Source organism: Balaenoptera physalus (assembly GCF_965194825.1).
Source record: "Balaenoptera physalus genome assembly, chromosome: 18".
Classification (NCBI taxonomy): domain Eukaryota; kingdom Metazoa; phylum Chordata; class Mammalia; order Artiodactyla; family Balaenopteridae; genus Balaenoptera; species Balaenoptera physalus.
The window spans coordinates 67,117,074-67,135,447 of NC_138899.1; the positions used below are offsets into that span (position 1 = coordinate 67,117,074).

General features: G+C 34.6%; 1 protein-coding gene across 5 annotated transcripts in view; it reads right to left on the reverse strand.

Moving 5' to 3' along the window:
• Window positions 1–18,374, reverse strand: part of COG6 (component of oligomeric golgi complex 6) — a 77,420-nt gene that overhangs the window by 21,563 nt on the left and 37,483 nt on the right. For 4 of the 5 annotated variants that reach the window (XR_014256163.1, XM_082435020.1, XM_082435021.1 and 1 more), the window contains 5 exons: window positions 16,321–16,452; window positions 15,815–15,982; window positions 12,963–13,070; window positions 11,845–11,898; window positions 8,887–8,966 (listed from right to left, as the gene is read on the reverse strand). Coding sequence is in view for 4 of the 5 variants with exons in the window: in XM_082435020.1 (XP_082291146.1) it covers window positions 8,887–8,966; window positions 11,845–11,898; window positions 12,963–13,070; window positions 15,815–15,982; window positions 16,321–16,452 (542 nt within the window). In the remaining variant the exon portion in view is untranslated. Of the gene's footprint in view, window positions 1–1,097; window positions 5,593–8,886; window positions 8,967–11,844; window positions 11,899–12,962; window positions 13,071–15,814; window positions 15,983–16,320; window positions 16,453–18,374 lie in introns of those variants that run through there. The other variant, XM_082435019.1, reaches the window with a different exon arrangement.

The window sequence follows — 18,374 nt, forward strand, 5'->3', positions numbered from 1 at the left end:
AGAAAAGCAGTACCTTTTTTCTTTTTTTCAGTCATGTATGCTATTTTCCAGCATGGGCACCCACCTCAGATTTTACTTTCTGTATTTTGATCAATCACAGCCAATCACATAGCTGATGGACGGAGTACATTTAGAACTGTTTCTCTATGTCAAAATTCTAAAGGTAAGTTCTGCTTTTCACATGACCAACAGATATGCAAAAGGTCAGTTAAAACAGAAAAGCAAAATCTGAATGTAACCCAAGATTGATCTATAAAGTTAGACCATTAACTTTCTTGGTCTCTTTACTACCATAAAATTCTCATAGTAATTTCAAAAAATTTAAAAACATGACTCATACAAATAAAGAATGTCAAAAATTTAATAACTCAATGAGGAAATTACTAAGATGGTAAAGCTGGTTAAAACATTTTGAGCAACTGGTCATTTACAGGGATTTGAAAAGGAAGGTTAGAATAAATTAAGTTACATATAAAATGAGTTAACGTCCCATGGAGCAAGAAAAAACACAGGATTTGAAAAACATGGAACCTTTAATCAAGAGTAAACAGAAAAGCAAACAAGGGTGCATTCCCCTGAATAATTAAGTAATTTCTGATGGGCCTGTTAACAATGTTTCAGTATGACACTGAAAAGACATGCTGGGGCTTCCCTGGTGGTGCAGTGGTTAAGAATCCGCCTGCCAATGCAGGGGACACAGGTTCGAGCCCTGGTCCAGGAAGATCCCACATGCCGCAGAGCAACTAACCCCGTGCGCCACAACTACTGAGCCTGCGCTCTAGAGCCCGCGAGCCACAACTACTGAGCCCACATGCCACAACCAGTGAGGCCCATGCACCTAGAGCCCGTGCTCCGCAACAAGAGAAGCCACCACAATGAGAAGCCCGCACACAGCAACAAAGAGCAGCCCCCTCTCGCCGCAACTAGAGAAAGCCCATGCGCAGCAACGAAGACCCAACAAAGCCATAAATAAATTAATTAATTAATTAATTAAAAAAAAAAAAAAGACGTGCTGTTCTCCCAGACCCTATATGCTTTATTTTCATGTTTTGGAAAGTCTTTCTTACTTTTGCAAAGTACAGTTTTTTTTTTTCCCATATAGTTTGCTATACCAGTATATATCAAAGATATAGCTAATGTGCTATGAGAAAAAAGAAGAAGAAATAAATGAGGAGAAGATGAGTTTGTTACATAATTTCACATAAAGGCAACATATTTTAGTTACTTATGCATGGGTATTCCATACCTTAAGAAATTTAACTTGTCCAGTTATAAATGTCATAATGCCATAAAAATATGGTATTATACATTTCAAAAACACTAACAAAGATAATTGTATAACTAAATGGACATACCATTCACATTTTAAAATATGTTCATTGAAATTATGTATATTTTAAATAATTATTTAAAGTACTGAGCCGTGATAAGAAATGAACTGCTTACTTCCAGAATCAGTGAGCTTGTCATTAATCAGTACTTTAGGATTTTGGTTGCCATAACAACGTAATACAACTTTCATCATTACCATAAACCCAGCACTTCTAAAAATAACTTACTTCAACATTCAGGTTCTGTGATCACTAAAATTGAGCTTTATTACAGCGCCACAGTTAAGAGTGCAATCAAACAAGCCATAGGAGAAAAGAAGGTGTTAACAGTTTAAACCTGAAAAACTAAGAAAAAAATATAATAGACTGGTTTAAAAATGCATATTTTTGATTTCTCTTTATCACAATATAAACACCAAAGATGCCATAGTGGGTCAGCTTTCTGTCATTCACAGTAAAATTAAAGCATATTTTAGATGAGACCAAGGCACATATCTCACATAAGCCTTATCTATCACACATGCCTAACATTTCTGAGCTTCCTCTAAAAATAATAAAACAATGTAATCTCAACATAGAAGGAGTTAATAAAAATACTGTACAAGCTAGTGTTAAAGAGAATAGGCTCTGGAATACTGGATTTGAATCTTGGCTCTGCTTCTTGCTAATTGTTTCACCTTGTTTCAATTATTTAACCTTTCTAAAAATGTCCTCTTCTGTAAAATGGAGGGTTAAGTGAAGGCGACCCTTTCAAGGATCACTCTAGTTGAGATGCTAAGATTAGATTGTAGAGGTTGGTGTGGCAATGATAGAGAGAGCAAGGGCGAAAACAGAATAGATCCAAGGCTAACATGATAATCCAGGCACAGATGATACTACCTTTGATCAGAGTGGCAACTGTGGAGATGGTCAAAAGTGACCAGAGTCTCCTCTCATATATTTCTTTCTAGATAAATGTTTAATAAAATGGTTCCACGGCAATTTTGACTGGAGTTATGCTGAATTTACAGATTACTACACTACATACCCAGTTAGAGATGAATACCATGTGTCCATGTTGGAACACTGGAAATCTACAGCAAACATCACAATTGATGATGAAACATCAGAAACATTAAAGTTCAAAATAAAATACGCACACTCACCATTACATCTACTGTTTACTTTGGAGCACCTAGCCAATATAATGAGTTTAGTCATAAAACTGAAAAACATTAATGAAACTCATTAACTTAAGATGTCTGTACCAAAAACAAAAAATCAAGGCAAACAATTGATAAACTAATAGAACTAAGAGTTTAGTTAACTGGCCAGATTCAAAATTAACATAAAATTTAGTACTTTCCCTGTACATCAGCAATATCTAATCAGAACATGTAATGGAAAATAAAAGATCTTATAAAAGCCACAGAATTGTTTCTTAAAAATAAACCCAATAACATACATGGAAAATTATATGAAAAAACTGTAAATCTTTATTGAAAATTCTGAAAGAAGATCTGGATAAACAGGCATACCATGTTCATAGATGGGAATACTCACTAGGGGCTTTCTTATTTTCTTTTTGTTCATTTTTACATTAGGTTGGTGAATGTTCTACATGCACTTTAAAAGAATGTTATTTTCCATAGTTGTGTGTGGTATTCTCTTTCTATTGGGTTGAGCTGATTAGTGACATTGTTCAGTTCTTTTACACTGAGCTAGTTTTCTAATTTTCCTATCAATTATTGAGAAAGGAGGGTTGAAATATCAAAATAAATGTCAATTTATCTATTCTTCCTCAATTCTATAAACTTATACTTCATGTTTTATGAAGCTCTGCTACGAGTTGCCCATATTTACTATTATAGCTTCTTCATGAATTGATCCTATTATTGTGAAATATCCCTCTTTATCTTTGGTATTATCTGTCCGTCAGTCTAATTTTTCTGATATTAATATCAGAATATAGCTACTTCAACTTTATTATAATTTTTATTTGCATGGTATATCTTATACCATATTTTTAAACTGTGTCCTTATATTTAAAGTGGACTTCTTATAGACAGCAGACAGTTGGGCCATGCTTTTTCACCCAATCTAATACCTCTGCTTTTTAACTGGAGTGTGTAGTTCTTTTACATTTAATATAGTTACTTATAAGGATGAATTTAAGTCTATCACCATGTTACTTGTTTTATATTTGTCCCATCTGTTCTTTTTTTCTCCTTTTCAGCCTTCTTTTGATATAACAGTTTTTTTAACATTCTATCTTATCTGTTGGCATGTTAGATAATATTTACTTTAGTGCTTGCTGTAAGGTTTACGATCTACCTTCAAACAATATTATACACTTCATGAGTAAACTTACATCACAACAGTATACTACTACTTCCCTCCCACTCCATCTTTTGTGCTTTTGTAGTCATAAACTTTCTCTGTGTTAAGAACTCCAAAATTCAGTTATTATTTTTATTTCAAACGGTCTACTATCTTTTATATTTAGCATTTCCTGCACTTGTCATTCCTCTGTGTAAATAGGAGTTTTCTTCTGGTAACATTTTCCTTCAGCCTGAAGAACTTCCTTTATCATTTCTTGCAGTATACTGATGATAAATCCTCTCTACTTTTGTTTATCTTATCTCAAAATGTGTTTATTTCACTTTCAGTTTGAAAAATACTTCTGATGAATACACAAAGTTGAAAGTGTTTTATCATCCACCTTTTTAAAGATGCTATTCTATTGTTTTCTGGTTTGAAATGTTTCTAACAAGAAGTCAGTAGTATACTTATCATTGTTCCCCACATATAATACATCTTTTTTTCCTCTGGCTGCTTTTTAAGTTTTTTCCTCTTTATCACTGGTTTTCAGTAATTTAATTATGGTGTACCTTGGTACAGCTTTCCTTGTTGTGATTTATTTAGCTTCTTCAGTCTGTGGGTTCATGTTTTCTATCACATTTGAAAAAAATTATTTTATGCCTTCAAATTTTTTATGCCTCAATCTCACTATGACACTTCACTTACACCTGTATTAGAATGCTTATTATTATCTCACAATTCACCTAGACTCTCTTCATCTTTTTTCTAGCTTTTAATTTTTTCCTATCTGTGCTTCCGTTTGGACAATTTCTATTGTCCTTTTTTCAAGCTGACTTATCTTTCCCTCTAGAATGTCCAACTGGCAGTTAAGCCTATCCAGTGAGTTTTTCATTTTAGATACTTCACTTTTCAGGCCTAGAATTCCGATTTTATAAAATTCCCAACTTTTCCTCTCAATATAATTTTCCTTGAAGTCCTTGAACACACTTAAATGGCTGTCTTAAAAACGTTATCTGCTAATTCTGTAAACTCTGTCAGTAAGTCTGTTTCTATTGACAGATTTTGCTTCTAGTTTTGGTTCATATTTTCCTACTGCTTAAAACCTAAGTGTTTCTTTTATTGCATGCTCAGCATTATAAATGCTACACTGTTGATTGTCTGTATTCTGTCATACTTACGAGTGCTAAGTTTTGTTCTGGAAGGCAGTTAATTTAGTAAAGATCCACGTGATCTTCTAGAGGTTTGTTTTTAAGCTTTATTAGTGTGGGTCAAAAGTAGCCTTTACTGTAGAACAGACTAGCCTTACTTTTAAGGCTTAGACTTTCCAAGGTCTCTAAAGCCTGTTTCCATTAGTCGTTATTCCTCTGGTAGGCTCACCCCACCCCCACTCCCAAACCTGCGCTATTTTTGTTTACACAGGTATTCCTGATAGTTAAAGACAGGTGGCTTAAAAGGAGGCAGTTAAAGAGAAGAAAATTATTTCATTTACCTCTTTTAAAAAACCAAAGTAATTCTTTTTAAAGATACCTGCTTTGTTTCTAGCATATATAATAGAGGAAGATTCCTGAATAAAAGAATCCTCAAATCATACCCACTTTTCTACATGCTCACTTTAGGAAGTATCTATACTCTCTTTATTTCTTAAATTACTCATATAAACAATTCTGACTCAGTAAGAAAAGACACTGAGAATATTTTATAAATATGCATAATTGTGGTTTCTGTAGTCCAACCTCTACTTTTATACCATTAAAAGGTAAATGTTGGAGTCTGGAGTTGAAAAAAGAAAAACGCCCTTCTAATTCACCACAAGGAAGGAAGAATTCTTTAAGGATATTTTAATTTTCTATTCTTTTCTCCATTATCTATACAACCTCACTTTCTGGCTACCTAAATGTATTCAATAGTTTATTCCAAGGATGAAGTGCTCAGTCAAAATCTCCTTTGAAAGGCAGTCAAACTACAAGACAAGAAAAAGGGAGACAAGAATGACAGGTGTCCCAAAGGTACTGCAACCACAGAGACAAGCAAAGTTCAGGAGAATAGAATATTAACAAAACAAAATGAGACAGGAATAAAAAAAAGAAAGTTGTACATTTCAAAGGAACAATTGACATTTTAAATACAATATGAATAGAAAGAAATTGAGAACATAAAGACATGAAAATATTTTTGCTTAAAAATGAATTACCATTTTGAAAAGGTTCAAAATTTAACTAAATGAAAGTTATCTCCTATTATTTCAAATGCTTTATAAATAAGATCAAATATAATACCATGCCTATACAGTAGGAGAAATACGAACAGAAAGTATTTTTGAGTAGGACCTGCCATCAATCAAAAAAAGGGGAAAAAGCAGTTAGAAAATCTGCTTTAATGTTGAATCTTAAATGTGTTAAATGACTTAATTTTCATAGCAACCTGATTTTTAAAATAAGTAGCCAAACTGATACCATAATTTTTCTTCTTAAAAAAATCTGAAAATACATTCATACGTTACATTTAATTTTAGAATACTTTGCAAACAACACTTTAGAAATTTTCTGAATGAAAAAAGGGGTAAATTGGTACTGACCAATTCTTAGTTGCACTATTATTTACATAAATCATATGTATATCTCAATTTTTTAATGTCATTATAATTAGTATGAATTTATAACAGGATGTTAGGTCCATACTATACTATCAAAATACTAATTTAAAAGTTTAGATTTTTAAGTAATGTACCAAAAACGATGTTCATTTGACTCTGCTAATAAAACAGAGTTGGCTACATAACACTATGAAGTTTTTACAGAAAAACACAATATAAACTAAATTAAAATATAAACAATAATGTGAAAAAATATTTGCAAATTATGTAACAGACCAATTATCCTTAATTATATTATCCTTAATATAGAATGAGATCGCACAGAAATTATTACCACATTAAATTATTACTGTTAAACAATGGGACAATAAAAGTGGAAAGCTAAAATATTTCTTCAGTGACAGAACACAAACATTTGATTTGAAATATCATTTAAGCTTTAGAAAATCTGAGAAGTCCTCAGAGATAAAGAATTCAGATAGATCCATATAAAGTGCTTAATCCCACTGCTAATTCAGTAACTTTATTTTAAACTCTTACTAAGAAAAGAAAAAAGATCTATTAAGAGGTATCCTTGAGTATAAGGACAAATACTTTTAAATTTTGATAAATGTTGCCAAATTGACCTCTAAAAGGATTATACTAATTTATACTATCGCCAACAGTGTAAAAATGCCTATTTTCCCAGACCATTTCAATTGCCATATAACAACAAACTTTTTATTTTCAGTAATTTAATAGGCAGAAATTCTCACTGCTGTTTTAATTTGCATGTTTTGATAATTATCTTCTCATATATTTGTTTGCCATTTGCATTTCTTCTATGAACTGTCCAAATATATGGTGCATTATTTTGTAGTGATTTGTGGGATCTATTCTATATTAAGGATAATACAGTTAAGCATAATAGGTCTGTTATATAATTTGCAATTTTTTCCACATTATTGTTTACATTTTAGTTTATATAGTCTTTTTCTGTAAAAATTTCAAAGTGTTATGTAGCCAAATCTGTCTTTTTCCTTATGGCATCTGGATTACATGCCACCCTTTGAAACACATTAAAACTTCCCCTCAATCATTATAGAGTCAGACCCCAGTAACCGAGGGGGACTGGTTCCAGGACCCCCTCAGATATGAAAATCCAGGATGCTCAAATCCCTTATATAAAATGGCACAGTATTTGCATCTAATCTCCACATACCCTCCCATAAACTTTAAATCATCTCTAGGTTACTTCTAATACCTGATACAATGTAAATGCTATGTAAAGAGCTGCCAGTGTGCAGCAAATTCAAGCTCTGCTTTTTGGAACTTTCCAGAATTGTTTTTCTTTTTTGGGGGGGGCCAACTATTTTCAATCCGCAGTTGGTGGAATATGTGGATGTGGAACCTGCAGATATGGAGAGCTGACTATTAGGAAAAGAATAATGGTATGTTTTATACTTAGTGATGCGCCAAAGAATTCAACATTCAAATACTAAGTACTGAAATGTGTGGTTAAATATAAAAGAACTGCAGGTATTTGGTTAAAAAAAGTAACTAAGAAACACATGCAATTTGAATTACGGCATAATGGAATTCGTCTTATAATCTCTCAGGTCTTTAGAATTCTGGTTAGGTGTACAGTATGAGACCTTCTAGGATAATAAAATATAAAAGTCAAAAAAGATTAAAACCATTTACTCTGACCACACCTAATATGGAAATTCCCTAGCTCTATGTCTGAGAGAACCCGTTTCCAGCCAATTCTAATTGACACCAAATTCTTCCTCATGTTGAGCCAAAAGCTGCCTCCTTGCTCTATGTATTGCTCCCCAGAACAATAGAAAATAAGTGGACCACCCCTGTACCACTGCCTCCTTTCAGATATTTGAAGCACTTTCTTCAAGTTCGACAGTTCTTTCTTTACCATACTTTTTAATGTAAGTATTTGTTTATGTGTGTAACTGACATGTCAGACTATAATCTCCATTAAGATAGTGAAAATGCCTTTTAAATCTTACTCTGTAGTGCCTGGTACACAGAGAGCACTTAATACACTAGTTGAATGGAAAGAAAAAAAAATGTATAGATGTCTAATTTCCTACTTGTAGGCAATTTTAGTTTGTCAATATTTTTCTTAAAATCAGAAAAGTTAACTCAGTATAATCTCTCACTTTCTTCTAATTGTAATATTCTAATATTTTAATGTATAGTTTTTTGTCCCGAACACATTCCTGATAAATATGTGATACTGAACAATTTCATAATATATCTACAGAAACTGCTTGGGTCCAAAATAGTCTAAACAGTAGGTCATCTATGTTGCACAATGAATATATTACTGATTCTTTCATGACACATTCAGTGCCATTTGGACATGTGTGTTAATACAAGGGAATTTGGTATTATCACTGTGTGGCTTCAATTATATAATTCATATTATTTTTAAAAATCATTCACTACATGGAGATTTTGAAGCTACAAACATGTAAGGAAAATGTATGAACAGGGTAAGGTCAGATCTCTTAGGGGTGCTAAGGCAGAAAAAAAAGGTTGAGAACTATAAATCTTTAATGACAAATCTCCTATTCTTGAAAATAATTTTTTTTCTTAGAAATGTGCTTGGCATTTAAAAATATGTGACTCTTTACCAGCTAATTGGGACCAAAAAATACTTACTTCACTGTGGCACTTAGAAGAAAGTTCAGCTGTGGCATTAACAGGTTGTCTGGGGCTGACAGATAGCGATCAAACTGAACCTAAACAAAACAGAGAAATCCAAAACACAAAGTGCATATATCTGCTAACAAACATCCCAAATAAGCATCTCTTTTAAGGATTAAATCTTAGTAAAAATCCCATATTCCAAATAACGAGTTCTTCGTGATCAAAATGAGTTATTCCTTACACATTTTAACTAAAAACTCACTGAAAGTGTCAACTCTTTAATGCAGTCAGTATCAGCAATACCTACTTTCAAAATTCCGATCCAAGCCATTTATCCTGATCTCCCTCACCAAATTTCTTGGGTAATAATATTAGCAAGAAGTAAAGTATTCAGATTTCAAGTCTACCTTACTTTCTTAAATCCAATGTATCTCTTAATTATTCACTCCTCTATTCATTCAATTAATATTTATGGAGTACCTGTTATTGGTAAGGTGCCATATAACATAATGTAAATATAACGGTGAGCAAAAGAGGGCAGTCCCTAGCTTCACAGAGCTTATGGTCCAGTGAGAGAGGTAGTAAACAAATAATAATGTAAATAAAGGAAAAACCAAGGTACTATAAAAGCATCAATCAGGAGGACACAGACCTAATCTGTATATTTGGCAAAAGCATTTCTGAGGAAAGGTCGTTTTAGGTGAAATCTTAATGATGAATAGACGTTAGGTTAAGTGTGTAGTGGGGATAGTGTGGATGAAAGCTTAGGTGAGCAAGAGGATGGCTACCAGAGGTCAGTTCATGCAGGACTTGAATGGTTTCTAGAAGATTTTAATTCTTACTGTAAAAGCATTAGGAAACCATCGAAGAAGGGAAATAATCTGATTTAAATTTTAAGAAGCTAAATCTGGCTACAGCAAGAAGAACGGAAGGGGAGGTTGTAATAGCAGATGCAAGGACACCACATAGGTAGCTCTTGCGGCATCTTAAACGCCAAGGGCAATAGGGGTGAAGAGAAGATACTTGAGAGAATTAGAGAGCAAAATCATCAAGATTTGGTTAGTGACAGACAGGATGAAGGGGTCGACTCCCAGGTTTTAGATCTGTATAATTCACAGCATTATCACCATTCACAACTGTACTCTTTATACATTTATTTAGTTGTGTGATAACCGCATCTCTTACTAGACCATGCCTATTTTCATCCCAGTTCTCAGCATGATGCCTAAATAATAGCAGATACTTGGTTAATAATTGCTGAAATAATTTAGTGGACAGATGCTCTTATACTTTCTGAGTTAAGAACACTTGGAAAAGGACCTGGGGTTGGGGCTGGTGGGGAAGAGTTAGAAGAGCTCAGTTTGGGATATGGTGAACTGAGGCACCTTTGAAGCATCCAAGTTGGGGCACCAGAAGGTTATAGATAAAACAATGGATCACACATAAAACTCAATCAAGAGTTTGTTTCTTTAGAGAGACCTAAGATATTCAACTCAATTGTTTTTAAAGTTAAGATCAGGCATATACGAACCTGTAATAGGGCTTAAATATATTTTGTGAGTTTATATTATGAACTGGATATGCGTCTTTGGAGGAGGAGAAATAGGCGAGACACACACATTTACTGAGTACTAAGGTTACTGATCTCTGCGTAGACCTATATTGTCATTTTGCTGGGGCAGGGGAGGGCAGTAAATACCTTAAAGTGGAATTACTGGGCGGTATGGCGAGTGTACACTTAACTTTCAAAGAAACTTATCTTTTTTAATGAGTGTAAAATTTATTCATTTATTTTTGAACTTTTCAGAATCAAATCTTCTTTGCATTTCTACAGTTTTTACTGTTATGTTGGATATACACAAGTTATGACTTACTTTTTATATATTGTCTTTTATCATGACATAATGTTCTTTATTTATGATATTTAGTGTTTTTAAAATCTACCTTGTCTAATATTAACTCTGTCAGCTCTGTATTCTTTGCATTTGTTGGGTATCTTGCGGGTCTACCTCTTTATTTTCAGTTAAATTTAGTTCTGTCAGATGATAGATAGGAAAGCCCTGGCATCAAAAAAGTCACCCAAGAGAACTATTTATCAAAGTCAAACCACTGTGGTAGTGAGTATTGAAACACACAGGATAGGCAGTACATATAGTAGGTAAGAGCATAAGTACTGGGTTGAATGGGGTTGTTAGGAGGATTAAAGAGTTAGTACATTAAAAATGTGTGTCATGCTCAATACATGTTAATGGTCATTGTCATTACTTACTGTTTATTATTACTACTAGAATTAGTATCATGAAAAGCTTCCAAAGGAGATCATTCCTATGAGGGCTAAATGAGTGTCATCCAACTGATGGCTGTGTGTGTGTGTGTGTGTGTGTGTGTGTGTGTGTGTGTGTGTGTGTGTGTGTACACACACATACATATGCAAAGTATGTACTTAAGATGTGGAAACATGCTACAGAAAGTGGTGCTCATGCAGAAAGGGATGTGAAAGCAAGCTCATCACTTGAAAAGAAGGTAATAAAGTGGAGGTTCAGTGAGCGTCACACTCAAGAGTAATATTTTAAGACTGGAATCCAATTTCAGTTATCAACTCAGGAAGAAGTCAAGAACTATAAGCCCAGGATCACTGACAGATGGAAGTCTATAATGATATACAGCTAACTTCTTCATGTCTCTCATTCCTTTCTCCATTAGGTTAGGAGTAAAACTCCGAAACTGAAGAAAATCTAAACAGGAATAATGACACTGTTAGGGTATGGTGCAATATTACTACAAATGTATGTCTTGGTCAGATCTCCTTAGTTAAAGGAATACATGCGCAATCATTATGACTGGACCCAACGTGAATACAGCATATGAAGAGATAAAATTATCACCCAAGACAAAAATTATCACACGGGAAAAGATAAGAATAATGTTCCATAAGGAAACGTATGTTGAAATGCTTTATTATGTACTTACCATTGCAGCCTTCAGTGCCACAGAATCTAGGTTGGGAAAATTAGCTAAAGGGCCCTTAAAAAAAAAAAGGGGGCAAAACCAAGATGAAAACAGGTGCTATATGTTACAATTCACTTGTCAAATACAGTACATTAGTAGATTGCCCAAATTTGAAAATTTAGCTTATTTCCAAAGAACTCAAGTGCCCTATCTCCAACCGCAATTAAAAGCGGGACTATGATTTGTTCATTTTTGTGTAACTAGCGTGAAGGCACGCGATAATATTTGTTGGAGTGAGAAGCACATAAGTTTATTAACAATGGAAATAAAAGGATACTTCAGATTTAATCGTAAGCAAGAAAAAAAGGGCAATAAAGCGCTGAGGAATGGCAGTAAGACATGGGGGCTTTAAGAGTTTCCTTGATAATTTTAGATAATATAAAAAGGCAGCAGAATTTGCTCCTACTGGTGGAAATTTGCTTATTACCTTATCAAAAGAAAAAATTCAAACCTTGTGATTTTTTGAGAGCTTCACTTAAGAGTCCCTGGGCTATAAAATATTCTTCATGTTAATAATTATTTAAAAGTTTTTTGCTTTTTAAAGAAAGAGGCTTACATGGTTTTCCAGGGTTCCCACCACTCCATTTTCTAATTCTACTGGAGTTCTATAACTTAACAAGATCAGATGTTAGCCCCAGAAGTATTTACCTTTCCAATGTAATAGACCATGATTTGCTAAATTAAAAGGGGGAATGACTGCTATTTATAGAGTAATCTATGCATTTAATAGATCAATGGTGATAAAGGACTGAAAAATTTACCAATATGAATATTCTTTATATATTTTTCAATACTAATTTTTGTATATTTTCATTACTTGTAACCCAAACTATCTATAGTAAAAAAGATAGTATTTTGGGACACCCTACTATATCTCAGACAGTCCTCCAAGAACTACACAGGTATTATCTCAATCTTAGAACAATCCTATGTTACAGATATTATTACCCTCAATCTACAGATGAGGAACCAGAGAGAGCAGTCACTTTCCCAGTGAAAAATTGCTACCAAGTGTCTAGCTCTAGAAGCCGTACTCTAACTTGGTGTATCTCTCTAGTTAGGAAGATCCATGTGCTTACCTGTTCGGGTTTATGTTGCTGTGCGGTGTTGTAGATATAACTCACGCCTGCTCTAGTTAAAACATAAGAAGCTTGCTCATTTATAAGTGTGTCCAAATGTGCTTCAATCTAAAATAAAACACAATTAAAAGAAAATATTTTAAAAGAAGAATAAGACTGACTGAGAGTAGAAGTAGACTAGCCTGGAGTCTTAGCTCTTCATCATGGACGTGTTCCTTGCAGCGGCTATGAGGCCAGAATATGAGGGATAGGGGCTGCTCCTATACAAAGACTTTTCCTTCCCCAAAGAGGAAGTCCTCTTACAAAAGGGAGGGAAAGTCTTACTTGAGGATTACAGGACTAGCCACTAGTCGAAAAATTTGGGTTGCTTCTTAGCTCTTTTAAAAGCTGGTATTAAGCAAAACACAAACAAAAACTACTCGTAAACAACAGTGTAAAATAAAACACTTAGAAAGCATTCTGGGAAGATGAGGACCTGATGTCCCTCACATCCACACTGCCTCATGCTCCCAACTTGCTGGACTAACTCAACCAATCAAATACATCATCTGGAGAAGTCTGAAGGAAATCCCACGGGGGCTGAGGCAGTAAGTTCTCCAGAGGAAAGCAGATTTGCGACAACTAGGGGACTGTTGAGGAACCAGCAGAAGGCTGGTCAAAGATGTCAAGTACAGGAGCTGCCTAAAAAGACCCAGCTAGCAGGTGTGAGTTGTACGTGGTCACCTGTTTTGTGCTGTTCTTGGGGAAGCTACCTAATGCTAATGGGGGCAGAAGCCACAGAAGGAGACTACCTGATGGGATGAAGTATTCCCAGGTGGGAAGAAGTCGGCTGCTCCTTCCTTTAACCAGTACAGGCCTGTAAGTCTCGAGATCTTCCTCTTATCCCTCACCGGAGAGTCCCCTCAGTTTTACCAGCTTGTTTACCAGTGGCATAGTATGCTATTAAGAGATGCTATCTGTTACCATCTGAATGTTTGCCATTGTCAAAGTCACTCCAGCAGCTGAGTCCCTCCTCGTAAAAAACTTACAACTGATTTAAAAGAGGTGAGTAGGTTCTATGAGAAAACCCACCTGAATAATGAGAACAAGTATCTTTTCCTGAGGCAACACTATTGAAAGACGCAGGGTACCTTAGTTTTTTTTTTAAGTGAATGCCCAAGAAAGTACAATTAGAACCTTAGAACCCTTACTTACTAGTCTTACTGGAAATCCAAGAAAAACAAGATTGCAAATGTAAATATTTAATGAAAGAGTTATTGCTAAGAACCAAATTAGTATCTGAAAGAAAAGTGGAAGAATAGTAACACAGAGTAAATATCAAAGAAATATATTAAAGTGAAGAGATTTAAACATAAATTAGAAGACAAATTTAGGAGATAAAGCCAACTAAGGACAGGAGCTTCAGAATATTAAAAAAAAAAAAAATTAGAGAAGTGATAATTAATTACAGATAACAGAAAACTTTACTGAGCAAAAAAAAAAAAAGGGTGGAATCTTCAGACTGAAAAGCCTTTGCAAAATCCAAGATGGAAATAATAGAAAAAGAGACATACCGAAAAATATCCTGAGGAAATATCTGAACTCAAAGGAAAATCCTTGTAAGCTTCCACATGAATAAAATAGGTTATCACAAACAAAAGAGAATCAGACTAGCCTAGATTTCTTACTTGAAACACTGGAAGAAGAAAGAATGGAAGAAAATTAATAGACCAGTGATAGAAAAGATCTGAAAATCAAGACTCTTTTACTCGACAAGGAAAACTATCACTGTGGGGCCCGTGCCCTCCAGCATCCACACCCTTGCCCAGTCCTCTCCACACTGACTCTGGCTGGTCCACGTGACCAGCGCCGGCCACCAGCCCATCAGCAAGAATGATGCAGGCTCAGTAAGCACTTACATGGTGAGGATTGTCCTCTTGGAATGCAAAAAACGATTTTGGATTATTTGAGAAACAAAGATAATTGGTGATAAAACAGATTGCTGGACAACAGATATATGTGCACATCTTGAGTAGAGATTTAGACAAATGGCAGAGTTTCCGGTTGAATCAGTGATAAATACATTAAAAACCAATGAATATTTTTTAAAAAGATTTTACTAATTATACTTAAACAATTATGCAAAAAAGAAAAATTAATCATACTTCATTATATTTCTTTTAAAAGAATTAGAAAGTAGAAAATATCACAAATTTAGAGGTCTCAAACTCATTCCTTAGAAAAACCCAAAACGACAAATTTTTACTGTAGCCACTGCCAAATTGTTTATATACTTGTGATGACAAAGAAGACTCAGAGTTGTTGTTTTTTTTAAACATTTTATATACCAAAAATCACTATTTCAAAATCAAAAGCCAAGTATCTGGTAAATTTTATAAATGGCCTTGTTGTGACTCTTGAGTGATACCACTTGGCTTATAGGACCAGAGTGACTGCTATAAGAAACTGTAATGTTGTGCCTAACACTGATTTACACATAGATAAAAATATATCTGTCCTCTGCAACACCTTCTGCACTAGCTACACAGCTTGAAAAATATAGCACGTTATTCACAGTATAGAAACTGAAATCTGCATACAGAATAACAGCTCAAATTAGTCAGAAAAGCTCCATTCTACCACCACATACTATGGCTTGAACAAAATATCTTACCTGTTACATATTCTGGCTTCTCCAAAATGAAACTAAAATAATGAATATGCATGGGGGCTTGGGGGGGGGGGTTCCATCAGACTATAACAAGGGATTCATATAAATCAGGTCACTGAAATTATCTTAAAGCCGGTAACTGAGATCATGTACAGAAAAAAGATTTCATCACAGTGAGCAGTCATTTTATGGCAAAATTAACCTGGAACTGTAGCATTTCCAGACGTCTGTCAGTGAATTCAAACAGAGCTAATGTTGTCTTCATCATATATAGTGAATTGACCATGAAGGTAGCCATGTCAGCCGTGCCTAAATTGCTGGCTGATACAGTACACATCTGGAGAAGAGGATCCAAGACACATGATAAAACCTATAAATGAAAAATAAAATCAAATGTATTCTTTATTTCCCAACCAGTGATACAGGTCTGTGTTAACGGCGCTTCAGAATGAATGTCAAACTAATGGGGAGCGGGCCAACTTACAAAAGCGCATAAGAAAAAGATTAAATGGTACCATAACTGTAATAGTTTTTAAAACAAGCATCACTGAATATTTACTTTTTAAATTAGAGGGAACTGGTTTAATATTTGAAGGAAAAAGCAATGGGAAGGATTGTCAAGATACATGGGTTATAAAGTGCCAGAATTTCAAAAGAATGTACAATAGAGGAGCAATAAGAATCATTAAAAGTGAATTTACAACACACCTGCACAAAATCAGCTTGACGGGCATCTAATGGTACAACTGAAGAATCATGAGATGCCAAAACTTCACGCAACAACATGAGTGTCTGATTTAATGCAGAACTTGGTCCAAGATCAGGCGGTGGGAGTTCAACCTAAAATGAAGGATGACTTATCCACTGCTTATATTTTTCTACTAAATTTTAGTGTCTAAATAAATGCCAGTTCACAGTAAAATAATTCATATGAAAGATGTAAAGCTTTGCTGACACATTACAAAATCTATTATCTATCAATAGCTTATTTTTTATCACACTAATCAAAATCAGCACAGAAAGTGATGCATAAGTTTTTTGTTAGATTACCTCAGAATATATCACAATTAAAAGTACAGAATTTGTACTTTAATTCAAAAAATTACGAGGAAAGTTAGCAGTCTTTGAATTGTAGAATTATATTTTCATATGGATTTGAAATGGCCTGCTGTTTTGTTTTTTAGCTCAAGTCTTAAGAAAGAAGTAATCCAGAGACCAGCACTTCACCTACTACAATATTATTGAGAATCATCACTCACCTGCACACCCCAATCTCAGATACTGTGGCTCAATATGTATAGGTTCAGGGTCTAGAAATCTATCTTTCAACAAGCACCCCAGGTGGTTTTCAGGACCCTGGTCCATGAGCCACACACTTCACAGAAACAGTACAACACTGCCACTAAAATCTTGAATTCTGGAGTTAAAGAGATTAATTTTACATTTTGTAACTAGCACTTACTAGTTGTGTGACCTTGGAAAAGCTATTTAAATTCTCAGAGACTCAGAGGGATTCTGTAAAGATTAAATGGTATTGCTGCATCTCAACTACTGAGTAGAGTATCTCATACTTATTTTTTTTTTTTAAAGATTTTTTTTTTAATTGATTGATTGATTGATTGATTGCTATGTTGGGTCTTCGTTTCTGTGCTAGGGCTTTCTCTAGTTGCGGCAAGCGGGGGCCACTCTTCATCGCGGTGCGTGGGCCTCTCACCATCGTGACCTCTCTTGTTGCAGAGCACAGGCTCCAGACGCACAGGCTCAGTAGTTGTGGCTCATGGGTCTAGTTGCTCCGCGGCATGTGGGATCCTCCCAGACCAGGGCTCGAACCCGTGTCCCCTGCATTAGCAGGCAGACTCTCAACCACTGCGCCACCAGGGAAGCCCCTCTCATACTTATTAACTGGCTACGTTCATCATCTCTACTTGACACCATCATGATATCCAAGAAGAGGTGCCTGTGAATTTTTTCAAAACATTTTTTGAAGTACTTATAATACTAATAAAGTCAGATTTTGTAAATGAAACAAAATCTGGTACTCAGAAATCCATGTAACACCACACTCTCATGTCAGGTAGATAGAAAGGCATAAGAATTTTATAATATCAGTATTTATATTAAGAATGTTTCATGTATAAAAGTTAATACATAAGTGACATCAGCAGGAATGGCAAAGTATGGACCTCTGAAAATCCTCCCTCCTTCATAAAAGCAACAAAAACACAAATTATGAGACATGCCAACAAACAAAAAAGTATGATCATTTACAGAAAAAACAATCAATAGCAACTCCCTGAGGAAGCCCAGATGTTGGAAATACTAGCCAAAGACTTTAAATCAGCTCTTTTAAATATGTTCACAAACTAAAGGAAACTGTTAATGAATTAAAGGAAAGTATGAGAAAAAATCTTACAAAATAGAGAATATCAATAGAGAGATAGAAACGGTTAAAAAAAAATAACCAAATAAAAATGCTGGAGTTGAAAAAGCACAATAACTGAAATGAAAAATTCACTACAGGGAATCAACAGGAGATCTGAACAGAATGAATAAATAATCAGTGAACTTGAAGATAGGTCAATTAAGATTAACTGCTGTGAGGAACAGAAGGAAAAAAGAAGAAAGAAAATTAACAGAGCCTCAGACACCTATGCAACACCATCATCATCATCAGTACAATGGGGATCTCAGAGGCAGGAAAAAAGGGGGCATGCAAGAAGAATATTTAAAGAAATAGTGGGAGAAGACTTAGCAAATTTGAT